Source organism: Amia ocellicauda, chromosome 14, assembly GCF_036373705.1.
Source record: "Amia ocellicauda isolate fAmiCal2 chromosome 14, fAmiCal2.hap1, whole genome shotgun sequence".
Taxonomy (NCBI): domain Eukaryota; kingdom Metazoa; phylum Chordata; class Actinopteri; order Amiiformes; family Amiidae; genus Amia; species Amia ocellicauda.
The window spans coordinates 30,105,910-30,122,280 of NC_089863.1; the positions used below are offsets into that span (position 1 = coordinate 30,105,910).

Genomic DNA, 16,371 nt, shown 5'->3' on the forward strand with positions numbered 1-16,371 from the left:
GGATTCCAAACATGAGCGGTCCAAAAGAGTATTCTGAATAAGCTGTTGACAAGTTAAACGTATGGCTTGGCACCAGGTGTATTGGGGAAACTGTAGACTTTAAACTTGAAATGATCTGACAGCACTTGAAGTAGTGAGATTGAGAGAAAGGCATGGCCTGATTGGAGGAATCGGAACTTGCAGTGTAATTGACTGAGAAACCACAAGTAGGCGCTGGTGTGCAAGGATGCTAGAAGTCCCCCATCTAGTCTATCTGCCTCAACCACAAATTGTACACTATCCCCATAACCTCCAATAGCAGGTGAGAATGTGGTCTGATATACTGTTATCACCCCGACACTGAGAGTGATCAGTCCAATCATGATCTGGACAACCTGTCAATGCAGAGAGAGGGGGAGGGGGTAGAAAGGACTACACACAGAGATAGAGGAATGAGGCACGAAGCAGACAACAAAACTGCTCCCCCAAAACAAATACATACTCTTCAGAATGAAGCAAATCAATGTCATCCATGAAAGAGGGCACAGACATTTGATTCTCACAAGCAGCACTTACTGAATTAGCCCTCTTCAGCACATGGATCAGCAGATGTTTCAATTCCAGTGCAAACCAGCTGTTGCCAGACTGGAGGTGGACCCCCACTATAGTAGGAGGTAGATGGGTCAATTGCAGTGTCTGGTTGAGGTGATCCCGGGCGTGTGCTAAAAAGCTGACACCCGGATCTCCTTTTAAAAGATTTAAAACAAATGTCTGTTTGTGCCCCGACAGTATGCATTGAGAGGTGGGAGTGGCTAGTTTGTCATCGAGAGACTTTCTTCTAGTACAGAATCTCTCACATCAACGCACTGTTCAGTCTGGATCAACACAACATTACATACATACATAAATAAATCCCAGAATTCCAGCTGTCCATTCCAGACCCGCTGTTTATTGGAGCTCATTGGGAGAACATTGAGGGACTGTGTAGAACACCTACGGGATCAGCTCGATTTTAACTGCCATTAACGCATCTCATGAGACGTTGCCTGAGTCTTAGTTTTCGGGATGCAATCACAGAGAGTTCATGTATGATTTCTGCATTGCCAGTGCAAGAATCCTGCTTATATTCGTTCACGATGAAAAGCCTCCTATTGCCGTTATTTCAGAAAACAGTGTCTGGATTCTGTAATCTGATGGTATTTAATTTCCGCATGTTTTGTGTAAACAAAAATAAATACATCAATTAAAAACAAAACAACAAACGACTAATTTAAAATATTGTGGGCGAGCTGTGATTATAACAGCCACAGTGAGCTCTCACCCCCAGGGCTCCAGAGCTGCAGACACTGGGGAGGTGTAGCCGAGCGGCAGCACTGATTGGCCCAGGGTGGCACCAGCGGGCACAACGCCCTGAGGCTGTGATAACACCTGGGTGACGATCATCATGCGCTCCTCATGTGGGGACAGAGGCGGACATACTCAGTAGATGATCAGGTCTTCCTGGAAATCCAAATAAACATTAGATTAAATTTTTGTATGTATTAAAGGAAAAAGTTTGTTTGCTGTAGAAAACGGAATGCGTGGTCACCAAAATGAACCATAACGTAACAGTTAAGCAGGTCTCGTCAATTCATTACAATTTACATGGAGTTTCTACGTTTTGACATTTTTAGCTTTCCGAGAGACTCACGCAGGGGTCTCAAACTCAATCCATGGAGTGCCGTGTGTATGCTGGTTTTTGTTTCAACCGAGTCTTCAGTGACTTAATTGATCTAATTGTTTAATTATCTACATACATTTAAACACCTATCCAGGCCCAGGATATTTGATAAGATACTGTACCTTGAATCAAATGCACTTTTAGACCATCAACTGTAAATTACCTTGCAATGTATTGTTTAAATATATCAAATTGAATAATTAATTAGACAACAAGTAATTGATGACAATTGATTGATTGATGACTCAGTTGCAACGAAAACCAGCATACACACCGGCCCTCCATGGACTGAGTTTGAGACCACTGCATGTAAAACAATTGAGTAACAGGTTACACACACCCTGCCTGAATCAGTTAAAGCACCTCTAGAAAGATATGACGGATAAGCCGATATAAAACATAATAATAAACCATCATTAATAAGTAGACCAAATAAACTACAGCTTGTAGTATTTTAATATTTTAAATGTAATATTTTCCTAACTTGGTACTGGCGCGTAATTTATCGCTCGGAGTTTGGAATACTTTCCCTTTACATGGTGTGAGAGAAGATCACGACAAATTCAACAATTATTCCTGAATAGACACTCGGAGTTCTGTGGCTCATTTTTGTAGCTGGGTGGCGACATTTGACCATAGACTGTTTAATTGGCAATGCACCAAAACTGCTATATCCATCACAATGCTGTGCAAAAAGCCATGTGGCGCATTTGGTGCTCAGTCTTCCAAGCTTGATGTGTTGAACATTTCAATAAATGTCACAGAGCAAGCCGGTGATTGCACAGGTTTTGATAGTAACTGAGTTTAACTTGATAATTACTGTTCATTGTTTATTATAGTGTTTCAGTGCATTATTTTCATTTGCGTTTCAGCGTATTGTTTATGATTTTCCTATGAGTTCCAGTGACTTACGTATTATTTGTATTTGTGTTTCAGCGTTTTGTTTATGTTTATTTGCATTTCAGTGTATTGTTTTTAAAATTTCAAAAGTTCGTTATTTATTATAAAGTGTAATATTGTAAACTAAAACGCTATTTGTATTGCATTTGCATTGTTTTCTTTGTTCAAACAGAAAAGTGGAAGGGTTTTCAATTTTCCATCTGGAGGTGAAGAGGTTAAACAATGCAATACTCTTGAAACGTGTGTGTTTTGTGATAACTATAAGTCGCCATGGTTTCACAATATGATATAGACCATATTAGCCCTTTGTAAGGACGTCTACTTAATTAATTAATTAATTAATTGGACTACGTAGGCTGTTAAAGAACAAATTTTGCAGGGGCTGGATTGTTGGTCTAAACTGAGTTGAATGCCTTCTAACGGCTCCACAACCGTTTCCATGTTTCAGTTCGGACCGTTGCCAGACTCATCCGTCTTATATCTTGAAACAAACGCGATGGTCCTTTTCAGAAAGTTGGTCGTGCAGTTGAAAGCATTTGGCAGTCATTGCGCAAGCTCTAAACAGATGCTTTAAAGGAAATGTGTGCGGCCAATGAAACTAAAGACAGGACGGGGCTGTGGACCTGGCCTTCAGCCCAGGGGTGCAGAGAGGGACGAGCGCATTCTTCTGTGCCTCAGACAATACCAGCCTGTTTCCTCTGGACTCGGCTCCGGCGGGACTGTAGCGGCTCATTCAAGTTCATCAGGCAACAAAAAAGAAAAAGAAACGAATTAAAGGAACCGATAGACACAGAGGAAGAAGTCTAAATACGTAAGTGGGGGGGCAAGAACGCACAATGGATTGAGTGAGTTAGTAGACTTTAGATTTAGGCTGCAAGAAGCGTTACAAGAATACTTTGAAACACCCTTTTGATGTATGATTCTTATGAATAATGATATTGCAACAGTTTTCTACTCTTTAAAATTATTATATTAATTTTACACCCCTCTCTTTCTCTTTCTCGAAAAAATAGCACAGTTAAACATGTCCAGCTCCGACAAGACTGACCACGGCCTGGAGATTGTCACCCTGTTGAACGCACCTGGCCAGGGTGCCGTGCCCCAGGTAACGGGTGGTTCCCAGCAATCTGGGGCGGAGAAGACATTCTTGAAAGGAGAACCAAAAGGCACTGGGGTGAGACATTTCCACAATATCTAATTATGTGGATTTTGACGATTCAGAATAATGTTAGTTTTTAAATGTATACGGATATGCATCCATTTAGCCTAAATGTCGGATTGGGCTACAGATGTTTGGAAATTCAAAGGTATTAAAACGTTTGTGCATGAATTGTCAAGATAACCTCAGAATATATAAAAGACACATCCATAAATCCGCAAATTGTAGCACTACCTGCCTTCTGAAAATCACAGTTAAATTGCTAGCTTGAGTGAGGAAAAGAAGGGTTCAATTCTGGGTTTACTGGCAGAGGGATACAGGGAGTGTTGGGTGGCTTCCATCCTTACAATTTCAAAGACGACGGTTCATAAGAATAAGGTCAAGCAGCAGACATTGGGGGCAACAATGCTACAGACCGGCAGAGGACAAAAACGACTCTCCACTGACCGGGATGACCGCCAACTCATTCTAATGTCACTCGACAACCGTAGGATGACATCAAGTGACCTACAAAAAGAATGGCAATCGGCAGCTGGGGTGAAGTGCACAGCGAGGACGGTTCGTAACAGCCTCCTTGGGGCAGGGCTGAAGTCATACAAAGCTAGAAAAAAGCTCTTCGTCAATGAGAAGCAAAGAAGAGCCAGGCTGAAGTTTGCAAAAGACCATAAGGATTGGATGTAGAGGACTGGAGTAAGGTCATCTTCTCTGATGAGCCCAATTTTCAGCTTTGCCCAACACCTGGTCATCTAATGGTTAGATGGAGACCTGGAGAGACCTACAAGCCACAGTGTCTCGCACCCACTGTGAAATTTGGTGGAGGATTGGTGATGATCTGGGGGTGCTTCAGCAAGGCTGGAATCAGACAGATTTGTCTTTGTGAAGGACACATGAATCAAACAACATAAAAGGCTGTCCTGGAAGAAAACTTGCTTCCTTCTGCTCTGACAGTGAACCCCATTGAATACCTCTGGAATGTGATCAAGAGGAAGATGGATGGTCACAAGCCATCAAACAAAACTGAGCTGCTTGAAATTTTGCGCCAAGAGTGGCATAAAGTTACCCAACATCAATGTGAAAGACTGGTGGAGAGCATGCCAAGACGCATGAAAGCTGTGATTGAAAATCAGGGTTATTCCACCAAATATGATTTCTGAACTCTTCCTAAGTTAAAACATTAGTATTGTGTTGTTTAAAAATGAATATTAACTTATTTTATTTGCATTATTCAAGGTCTGACAACACTACATTTTTTTGTTAGTTTGTCCAGTTGTCATTTTCTGCAAATAAATGCTCTAAATGACAACATTTCTATTTGGAAATTGGTAGAAATGTTGTCAATAGTTTATAGAATAAAACAAAAATGTTAATTTTACCCAAACACATACCTATAAATAGTAAAACCAGAGAAACTGATAATTTTGCAGTGGTCTCTTAATTTTTTCCAAAGCTGTAATATATATATTGAAATATCTATTTTTAATGTATTTTAAGGCAAGCAGTGCAGGGTAACTCTTTCACATATCCAACGCAAGGTTATTGAAACCCAGCTCATTAGGTTTATAGTACATTACTACTGGGTTAACTTAAAATTGGTAGTTGGGTTTATAACTTTATTGCTATGCATATATATATATATATATATATATATATATATATTTAAAACAACATGTTTACAGTTTAAGGAAATACTTCTGAATACAGATAGATAATAACCCCAAACTATGAAAATGAATGTGTTAAAACACATCTTAAAAATGTAAAAGAATATGAACAATCGATATGATGAACTGCATAAAGGAGATGATATAGACACCCCATTTAAATAAGCCAATATACATGCTTTTAAAGAGAAACTTATTAAGTTACTTGTATTACGTTACAATTTATACTTGTATTTCAATGGTATATTTTCAGGTTGTTGAAAAGTGAGCCCTAAAAGAAACTAAATATTACAGGGGACTGAACAGAGAGGGTGTGTGAATGTCTGACTGGCACTCTGTAGACATCGATGCATAAAATGTAAACACTCCTCAGGATCTTAGCTGCATCTTAAATGCATAAAAGTGGAGCATTAGTTTTTTTAATGTTGTGCTTGGGTATTGTTGACAACCGTATGTCCTCTTCTTTTCATACAGACTGCCCAGATTATGATTGGTCTCTTCATTTTCACTGCCTGCATAATCACATGGAGCAAAGCATCTCTCACATTGCAGATTCATTTTCAGCTTTGTGAAGGGATATTGGTGAGTCTCCTAATTGTCAATCCTCCATCATTGTAGTTTGGAACACAATCAGATTTCGTTGATTGTGAAATGACCAATCCTACTACAGTGGGAAAATCTTTTATACGCTCCTCATATTGCCCAAGTTTCTTCACCTGTCATAAAACACATAATAAATCCCCGTCTATAGACTAGGGTTGCCAGCTGTCCTGTATTAGCCAGGACATCCCATATTTTAACTCAAAATTGTCTACCCCGTATGGAACATCCGATACTTAAATATATCTATTAATGTCAATAGCACCAGATTCAATTTAGTAGATACATTTGTATTATGTATTATTTTGCATTTAATTTTGCCACAGTCTATTCACCCTTGTGTCAATCACATTCTGCAAGAGGTGTAACAGCAAGTCAATGAACGATCAACTGACTTTGCCTGCTCTGGGAGTGCCAATACAAATTCATTTAAAATCAAAGGCATTGATTTTCTATATACACTACACAGACCATCAAATTGTACATATTGTAATTTAACACATACATTTGTGGAATGTTTGCTGTGCGGACTGGCTTAGCTCATACAATGAATCTGTTTCATGGGTTATATGGGTAGAAAAGTATAGTAGCATAGTCACCATCTACTGACAAGCATTCAACTTGACTTATTAAATTAAATTGTTCTCAAAATCGAATGCTAGTCCTGCAGTGTATTCCAAGTTGTACACTTTAGACATAATTTGAAACGGCACAAAACTATTACAGTAGACAAGCCAGCAAAGTTACATTTGAACAATTCCTCTTCTATCTACAGTACATCATTTCGGGGGCTCTCTGTGTCCATGCTGAGAAGACCCCTTTGCCATCTGTGGTGAGTGTGCAGTTTGGAAGACGAGCCCCTTGGCACACAGGGACACTTTGGGTGGTCTGTGCTGAATTTAACTCCTGCTGAAATCCCAACTGATGGCCCATATTATGGTTATGACTATGGATGTGGTCGTGATCATTCTAAAGATGGTGGTCATGATGATTATTTTGATGGTGAAGATTCGTCTTTTGCAAAGAAGAACCTCAAAGTCAACAAGAATACAATATAATCCATCTGCTATATTTACAATATGACAGAAGTACATTTATTAACATACAAAGGGCCTGATTTTCCAACGTTTTTTAAAGAATGTAATAAGGAGTAAGGACAGTATGTGTGTTTATTAGTTACCGTCACAGACTTAACCCTTAAAGTAACTAATAAACACACATACTCCTTAAACAGTCACACAGCTGGTCTATTCATGACTGGAAGAATATGCAAAGGTTGTCATGGTGCACATGGGTTTTCATGTATCAAGGGATTGAAACATAGTTCACTGTGTGAAATAAGACACAAGTTAAACCTTTTTGACAGTCTACTTTATTGACCCATGTCTGTGGTTGGATGATCATACAAATAAACTGGAAAGTATCCTTTAGCACCTAGTGGGCATAAGGGCATGTGGCACAGAAGTGTCTGTCCTCCCCTGAAATGTAGTTGGACCCCTCTTGTCCCCCCAACCAAAAAATATCTGTTCTTATTTATGTATTTTTATTTTTTCTAGTTCAAGACAACTTTGGGATTTAACATAGTCAGCGCACTCACAGCTACGATGGCTATCATCAATTACTGCTTTGGATTCATCCCAGACCTTTCTCATCCCAGTTGTTTTGAGCCATGTTCCATGCTGTCTGAATTTGATCCTGAATATACTGAGTGTAAGAACAAGAATCATTATTGGGTAAGAATACACCCCATTTAATTAAATGCGTTTCTTTTTCTCTCTCCCCTTCTGTTTAAATCGTTAACCAAATCAATCTTTAATCGGTTTTTGTGCCTGCAGAAAAGTGATAGGCGGGTTTGGCCAAAAGCTGGGGCAAGTCACAGAAATCATACTTAATTAGATATACTTCTTTTTATGTGCCATGCTGTAAAGTAAGCGTGTTATTGCTGTAATCCCAATAATAATTGGAGTGAAAATTATTATGCTAATAGTATGCCAATATTGACCAAAATTAATACAGCAATATTGTTTTCTGTGATGTATTTCCTTTTTGTCTTCTATCATTGATCAGAGTGGAGTCCTGAAAGCAATGGAAATAGATCGGCTAACCAGTTTTGTATTGCTTTCTCTCTGGCAGATGATGGGGAATGGAATGACAGTGGTTCTGCTCATTTTCTCTGTGCTGGAGCTAAGCCTGACCATCTCCACGTCCGTCTTCGGCTTCAGAGCTGTGTGCAAGAATTCCCCCCGGTGAGAAAAATAGTTTCGCCCTCTACTTAGTTTCAATTGGATTTGTCAGTTTACATGGTTGTACTGTAGTTTTACAATGGTTTCCCAGTATCCCAGTAATCAAATTCATGATTGCATGTATCTGAACAACAAAAATAAAATAATAACTTTCATCAGTTGTTACATCTAAAGTTGTAGTCAAAAGTCTTTGCCCCCTTTTATTTAAAGTACTGGTATTTGGCGTAGTCTGTAGTATACTGCACAGTGTTCATGAAACTATACTTATTGATGGGATATCTGTTTAGCCTTGTGTGAGTGGAAACCACAAGGAGTCCAGTTGATTGTACTGAGTAAAGTTATAGTTATGCCTATAGAATCAGTAGAGTGGCTGTGCAAACAAATGAAAAAGGCAACCTTGTCTTTAGTTTACAGGAACAAACCAAATAATCTTTACCAACTGCTGTATGTCATATTCCTCTCTTCTCCCTCCTTTCTCCTTTTTCCCCTCTCCCTCCCCAGACAGCAGAGCTGGTCTCCAGTAACTTGGCCTACCAGCCGGTTGTGCTCTCCAACAACTTCATTGTTCAGACCCCTCCGCCACAGTACAGCTCCTGAGACAGCCCTGGTCTTGCCCCCACCCCCCACAGCATTCTGCATGGTGCGGAATATTCTCCACATCCAGCCCTAGAGCTCTCTTCACATCCTCACATGCAATGGACCTGGGAAAGGCACTCAAGTACTTTAGAAGGCACTCGAGTAAGTCAATCATTTGCGACCTCACAGCCCGATGACACAGGGGGTCCTCGGAAATCGTCAGTGATGCGTTCTTGAATATCGTGACAAATTGGGAAACAAATGAAAGGGAATTGATATCCATAAGATATGATGGGAATAGCATCCCACGGGACCTGTTCACAGGCTGAGAACACGTAATGTTGTGGGGCGATGGAAGTGTGTGATTATTTTCATACTGTAATTGCATCAGTCTATAATATCTGCTGGCCATCGCATTTGTGATATTTAATCTTGATCCAGACCGATAGCAAGCTCTCTCACCTGGCCTGAATCATTCCTCCACGCTACTGACGTCCCAAGATAGAAGGTAAACCACAGCCTTACTGGAGTGATGCTGGACGCTGCCTGGCATGCAACGCATCAGCCACCACCTGCACTCAACCGCCAATTTGCCACGACTAAAGCTGATGACAAAACTTCCAATATTAATTAGCGACAACTCTGTGAAATGACGAACAACGAGTCGACGAATTGCGGGGACCCCCTGTATAAGGATAATATTTTTTATGTTGAGTCTGTGAAATGTTCGAGATGTATATGTCACACTGGGTTCTTAAGGGCTAAAACGATAACCATCTATCCCCTAGCATTCTGGCTCCATTTTTGTTTCTTGGAAGTATCGTAGTTCTGCCAAATGGAGCGGGGGATGTAAACACCATTGCCGAAACAAACTACGCAATGGCTGTGTCAACCAAATGTTGCCATGTGGTGTGCCACATGTCAATTGGTCAGGCTGAACTAGAACAGACGAGTCTTTTTGTCCGGATGGGCTTGCTGTACTGCTGGGATCAAGGTAGAGGGGAAACTGAAGTATGATGTGCTTTGAACTATACCTATTTGCACAATAACTAGATTTGAAAAACACATAACAAGAACATAATGCCACATATGTTATGAGTATTTTTCCTTTGTTTCCATTTTATGTGCATGTTTTATTGTAATTTTCTTTAAAGCATGTTTTAATACTTCATAATGTTTTGCACTGGCAAAAACTGGCCAGGACTTGTCTAAGTAACATTGTTGTTGTAATTCAGCCTCATCTTGTTGAATTTAATCGGTCATCAGGCACAGTATTTGGTATGACTGAAACTCATGTGTTAACACAGCCAATGGACATGAAAGATTTGCTTATTGTTTACATTGTGAAATTGTGGGAAACCAAAATGTTTATTACAAATGAAAACATCTGGATCCATTATCAATGCTGTGTTTATCACCAAAGGCAAGAGCTGGACAAGCAAACACAAAATATGAACATCTGCCAACATTCTTCACGATTGTTTAGATGCTGACAACTCCAAAAAGACTCCAATGTTAAAGAGCAATCCTAGACTGTTCTAGAAGTAGTCCAATGCACCACAATAAATAACCCAGTCAGACACTGGCTGTACTATCCAAAGCGTTTAAGCTTACTGGTGTGCCAAAGATGAACGTACACAACACTGAAAAACATTCTGACTTTTATATCAGTTAGTGCATCAATCAAAATGTAATTTTACAGATTTATGGTGCAATGGAATGAAAATGTCTTCAAATTTGTGTTTTTTTGCTCTTAATAATTTGTAGCATGCACGAATACAGCAGAATTACTGCAGTGTTATCCACATTTTAGTTGGTTAGCTGGAAAGGGAGATACTCCTGTGGGAATACAACACCAGAATCTACACCCCTGATCTGAAACATAGTGGTCACATGCTGGTAAATTAATCTTGACAGGAGGGGGTACTGCCATGATCCTTTAAAGTGGTTACAGTTTTAATACAAATGAAAGGACAATAAATGTCAAGATCTAAAGCAGTATAGTATAGTATTTACCAAAATATTAATTGAACATTGAAATCCATTCGTACCAATTTACAATGTCATGTCACTGCCTCAAATGCCAAGACATTTTACTAGGATATCAACACCGGCATTGCTCATTGAACTTTACTGAACTTATCAGAGTTTGTTCGACAGTGATTTTGCCAAAAGAAAACTGTTGAGGTTGCAGTTCATTGAACAGTTAGGAGGGGTTGGATGGTGTGTACACTTTGTACACACAAGATCTCACCTCGTGGAGTTTCAATGATCATGAGAACGGTGAGGAATCAGCCCAGAACTACACGGGAGGATCTTGTTAATGATCTCAAGGCAGCTGGGACCATAGTCACCAAGAAAACAATTGGTAACACACTATGCCGTGAAGGACTAAAATCCTGCAGTGCCCGCAAGGTCCCCCTGCTCAAGAAAGCACACGTACAGGCCCGTCTGAACTGAGAACTGGGTGAAAGTGTTGTGGTCAGATGAGACCAAAATTGAGCTCTTTGGCAATAACTCGCCGTGTTTGGAGAAGGAGGAATGCTGCCTATGACCCCAAGAACACCATCTCCACTGTCAAACATGGAGGTGGAAACATTATGCTTTGGGGTTGTTTTTCTGCTAAGGGGACAGGACAACTGCACCGCATCAAAGGGACGATGGATGGGGCCATGTACCGTCAAATCTTGGGTGAGAACCTCCTTCCCTCAGCCAGGGCATTGAAAATGGGTCATGGATGGGTATTCCAGCATGACAATGACCCAAAACACACAGCCAAGGCAACAAAGGAGTGGCTCAAAAGAAGCACATTAAGGTCCTGTAGTGGCCTAGCCAGTCTCCAGATCTTAATCCCATAGAAAATCTGTGGAGGGAGCTGAAGGTTCGAGTTGCCAAATGTCAGCCTCGAAACCTTGGAAGAGGAGTGGGACAAAATCCCTCCTGAGATGTGTGCAAACCTGGTGGCCAACTACAAGAAACGTCTGACCTCTGTGATTGCCAACAAGGGTTTTGCCACCAACTACTAAGTCGAAGGGGTCAAATACTTATTTCCCTCATTAACATGCAAATCAATTCTGTAATGGTTTCCAGCCATCGCTCTCTATCTCCACTAGAGGCCGCTGTCTCCGTCTTTCCTTTTCCCTTCATTGTTCTTTTTTCACATATCAGTCACCCAGTTAACATTCCTCCACACCCTTGTGCACTTGTCCTCTGTTTTCATTGGCTCTTTCTTTCCTGTTCCTGCTCCTTGTCTTAAACCCCTCACTGCCCTCACTCGGGGCGAAGTCTCGTCAGCACAGCTTATGACGCCGAGCCCTGTTTCCTCCGAGCCCTGCCCTGTTTCCTCTCCTCCGGCCACCGACTGTGACCTCGACCACGACTCTGCCTTGCCTCTCTTGCCCTGATCTGCCGGTATCCGACCCACGCCTTTACGACGATCCCTCAATCCAGCACTGCACCTGGGTCCTCTATTCCCGAGCCCCCGAGGCACACGTGACAAATTCATAACTTTTTTGAAATGCGTTTTTCTGGATTTTTTTGTTGTTGTTCTGTCTCTCACTGTTAAAATACACCTACCATTAAAATTATAGACTGATCATTTCTTTGTCAGTGGGCAAACGTACAAAATCAGCAGGGGATCAAATACTTCACTCACTATATACACTCACCTAAAGGATTATTAGGAACACCTGTTCAATTTCTCATTAATGCAATTATCTAATCAACCAATCACATGGCAGTTGCTTCAATGCATTTAGGGGTGTGGTCCTGGTCAAGACAATCTCCTGAACTCCACACTGAATGTCTGAATGGGAAAGAAAGGTGATTTAAGCAATTTTGAGCGTGGCATGGTTGTTGGTGCCAGACGGGCCGGTCTGAGTATTTCACAATCTGCTCAGTTACTGGGATTTTCACGCACAACCATTTCTAGGGTTTACAAAGAATGGTGTGAAAAGGGAAAAACATCCAGTATACGGCAGTCCTGTGGGCGAAAATGCCTTGTTGATGCTAGAGGTCAGAGGAGAATGGGCCGACTGATTCAAGCTGATAGAAGAGCAACTTTGACTGAAATAACCACTCGTTACAACCGAGGTATGCAGCAAAGCATTTGTGAAGCCACAACACGTACAACCTTGAGGCGGATGGGCTACAACAGCAGAAGACCACACCGGGTACCACTCATCTCCACTACAAATAGGAAAAAGAGGCTACAATTTGCACAAGCTCACCAAAATTGGACAGTTGAAGACTGGAAAAATGTTGCCTGGTCTGATGAGTCTCGATTTCTGTTGAGACATTCAGATGGTAGAGTCAGAATTTGGTGTAAACAGAATGAGAACATGGATCCATCATGCCTTGTTACCACTGTGCAGGCTGCTGGTGGTGGTGTAATGGTGTGGGGGATGTTTTCTTGGCACACTTTAGGCCCCTTAGTGCCCAATTGGGCATTGTTTAAATGCCACGGCCTACCTGAGCATTGTTTCTGACCATGTCCATCCCTTTATAACCACAATGTACCCATCCTCTGATGGCTACTTCCAGCAGGATAATGCACCATGTCACAAAGGTCGAATCATTTCAAATTGGTTTCTTGAACATGACAATGAGTTCACTGTACTAAACTGGCCCCCACAGTCACCAGATCTCAACCCAATAGAGCATCTTTGGGATGTGGTGGAATGGGAGCTTCGTGCCCTGGTTATAATGAAACTGCAAAAAAGCACTACTGAATTGATCTCAATGTAGTTTTAAAACAGCATTTCAGACCTTGATTCTAAAGGAGTATAACAGCTAAAAGAGCTGAATACAATTGTCTATAGACAGAGTTGCTCCTGAAGACAAGGAGGGCCCTGATCCATTGAGAACTGTATATGATAATGTTTCACTCAATTTCACTCAATTTCCTATCGTTGCCAATTAATCTAATTTTAAAATACTTCTCATGGTGTCACGGTTAATAGGACAATCTGAGTGAGGACTGGATTTTAAAGTCGCCTTTAAATGGAAAAACAAAGTAGTGTAAACATTAAATTCAGGCACTATAGGCCTACTTTTACTAAATTGTGTCATTGCACAAACCATAAAACAATGACAATAGAGGTGATTTTTTATATCGTTAAGTATTCATCCATTTTATTTTGTGATGTTCAAAGTAATTCATGAGGTGAACTTAATTGCTTATGCAAAAACCAGAATGTGTGAGCTCTCGGCCGATCAAATCAGCACAGTTCCACTGGCACAATAGATCATTGTTACCCGACACTGACAGGCCTTCTCGATTATTATTTTTTAATTCATTATTCAAATTATTTTCTTGCCAATTACTTAGAAAGAACATGCCAGCATTTATATTATTATTGTATTATTATTACACTCAGCCACTCCACATCAGCTGCCATGTAAGTCCATTGTGATACTTTGAACATACCTCGCATGCTAACCAAGACAAAGCAAACCCATTCATCCATCTTTGCTCTTCTAGAAACTGGTATTTGTGAGAAATGGCAGTTTATTTTAAAGACTTATGCAGCTCTTAAGAAGAAGAATGGGAGTTTTCTTTTCCTTTTCTTAAAGGGGCTGGCCATGCAATTCTGCCCATATCACTTCCCCACATCCCCGTGATGTCCCAGACTTCCACCCTCTCCAAACACACGTGTGTCCATGCCAAATACCATAGTGTGTCCATCATCCTGTGAATGGCAATGATTCCCAAGTGAACACTGAGTCACCTGCAGTAGTTTTCCAGGAGAGAAGCTGAACACAAATTAAGGATTCAAACCAAACACATCTGGGAGCAGCAGTGATAAACCCAGTTGATCAACGGACATGGTCTCATTATCGAGGGTCGGTGTGTTTACACTGCATGTGCTGTGTCCTCTAAGACAGCTGGAGGGGTCATCTGGGAGTCAACAGCAGGAAGGGGCAGGAGAGAAGAGAAGGTCATGCAGAGTCCAACAGCACCGAGGACACAGAAGGGACAGTGTATACAGTACAAATCAGATCCTTGTTACTGGAGGATAACAGTGTTGCCTTATTCCAATTTTTGGGAGAAATTGGAATGTTAAAAAAAACACATTTGAAGCATTTGTTCGGGAGTTTTCACTCTTAATATGCTATACAATGCTATATCTTTTAATTTCTGGCATTTGGAAAAACTTGGGTTGAATTACAGTGCGTGACAACTGCTTTGGCTGATGAATGGCGATGTATTCACTACACCCAATGAAGGAGACCCATTATTTCAGAACATCTCGGCTCTCTTAGCCTCTGCTGGTTTGTTCTCAGGTCAGCAGTAGTGTAGCCAGACAATTTATTTTCCAGGGGTTCAAGGGTAAGAAAATTAACAATGATGAAACTATAGATTCCAGTAATGCCATCGTAGCTTTGCAGTGCACAGTGAGACTCTCTGAAAGGGGGTGGTGGTTGTGTTGTGAGATGATCAGAATAATGGTTTCTCACTTGCTTTCTCTGATGAGGCGGGCTGGGGAGGTGGTCAACATTTCTACAACTTCACCGAAATGTGCGACTGGAGATGGTAGCCCCCTTAGGCTAGGCCACTGCAAGTCAGTGTCTGTGTTTGAACACTAGTTGGGAAAGCAGGGTTCTGGGCACCGGGATCTATGAACCACTGACCCTTTAGCTGCTCTTTATGAAGGGTGTTTACATGGACATCATTATTCAAATGACAGCAGCCAAGAGATGTTCACAATCATGTTTACAATCTCACGGGGACTCACAGATTAGTCATAAGATTTCCCATCCACCCCTTTTCGAAAGATACTCCTAATAAAATGTCAGTTCAGTTTGCTTTTCACACGCAGATCATATTGACAAATGTGTTGTTTCAGTGGATCCTAACCCTGGTCTAGGAGGCTCCCTGTTTCTGCTGGTTTCCATTCCAGACCCATTCTTCCCTACTGACCTGACTGCACATGTTTAAGAACTGAAAACAAAGGCCAAAGGCTGATACAAGACCATCATTAGTTCAGGTAAGGACACAGTGAAGAGCTCAATCCTCCAGGCGCAGGAATGGCAACCACTGCATGATTTGAATCGAGACATACAGTCAAGGTCAAGTCTGTTACCAACCCGTGTCCTAGAATTTGAACTACTTTTCTTGATTTCCTTTGGTTGACACTTTTTGTCAGCCACTTCTTCCCTCAGGCATCTGACTGCCCCAGACTCTCCTCTCTGCTCTCTGCCCCATAGTGTGGATGAGCCTCAGCACTGCAGTGTCTGACCATCCTCCCAGGACCTCAGTTTGGATTGCACCTGTAGACCATTCTGATTTCTCATCAACCTTCATGTTCTGCACTGTCATTATTTATTAATATAGTGATGCTCTTATCTTTCTATTGCTGTGTACATGTAGACAACTGTATGTTAGTGCATTTTACAACCATTAACCATTTAGCATCTGCTAAATGACTTCCATAATACTAATATAAAAAGTCATTTCCTCTGACATAATAAGACAAGATGTTAAAATATGTTAAAACCACCACCAAACAAAACAAAACAAAACAGAAAACA

The 16,371-nt window shown here is 41.0% G+C and overlaps 1 protein-coding gene across 1 annotated transcript; it reads left to right on the forward strand.

Annotated features, from left to right (window-relative positions):
• The first annotated feature begins 2,788 nt into the window (after positions 1-2,788).
• On the forward strand, positions 2,789-10,438 carry LOC136767674 (membrane-spanning 4-domains subfamily A member 4A). The gene is made up of 7 exons (XM_066721606.1): positions 2,789-3,410; positions 3,613-3,773; positions 5,894-6,001; positions 6,795-6,851; positions 7,576-7,752; positions 8,153-8,265; positions 8,764-10,438. Exons 2-7 carry the CDS (start codon positions 3,624-3,626, stop codon positions 8,930-8,932), a joined length of 774 nt encoding a protein of 257 aa, XP_066577703.1. The 5' UTR covers positions 2,789-3,410; positions 3,613-3,623; the 3' UTR covers positions 8,933-10,438.
• Positions 10,439-16,371: the final 5,933 nt, after the last annotated feature.

Bases quoted from the DNA above. Each gene is read 5' to 3' on its own strand.
- LOC136767674 (XM_066721606.1), top strand. From the start codon at position 3,624: ATGTCCAGCTCCGACAAGACTGACCACGGCCTGGAGATTGTCACCCTG. The intron at 3,774-5,893 runs GTGAGACATTTC...CTTTTCATACAG, and splicing joins GAGAACCAAAAGGCACTGGG to ACTGCCCAGATTATGATTGG. The intron at 7,753-8,152 runs GTAAGAATACAC...TCTCTCTGGCAG, and splicing joins AGAACAAGAATCATTATTGG to ATGATGGGGAATGGAATGAC.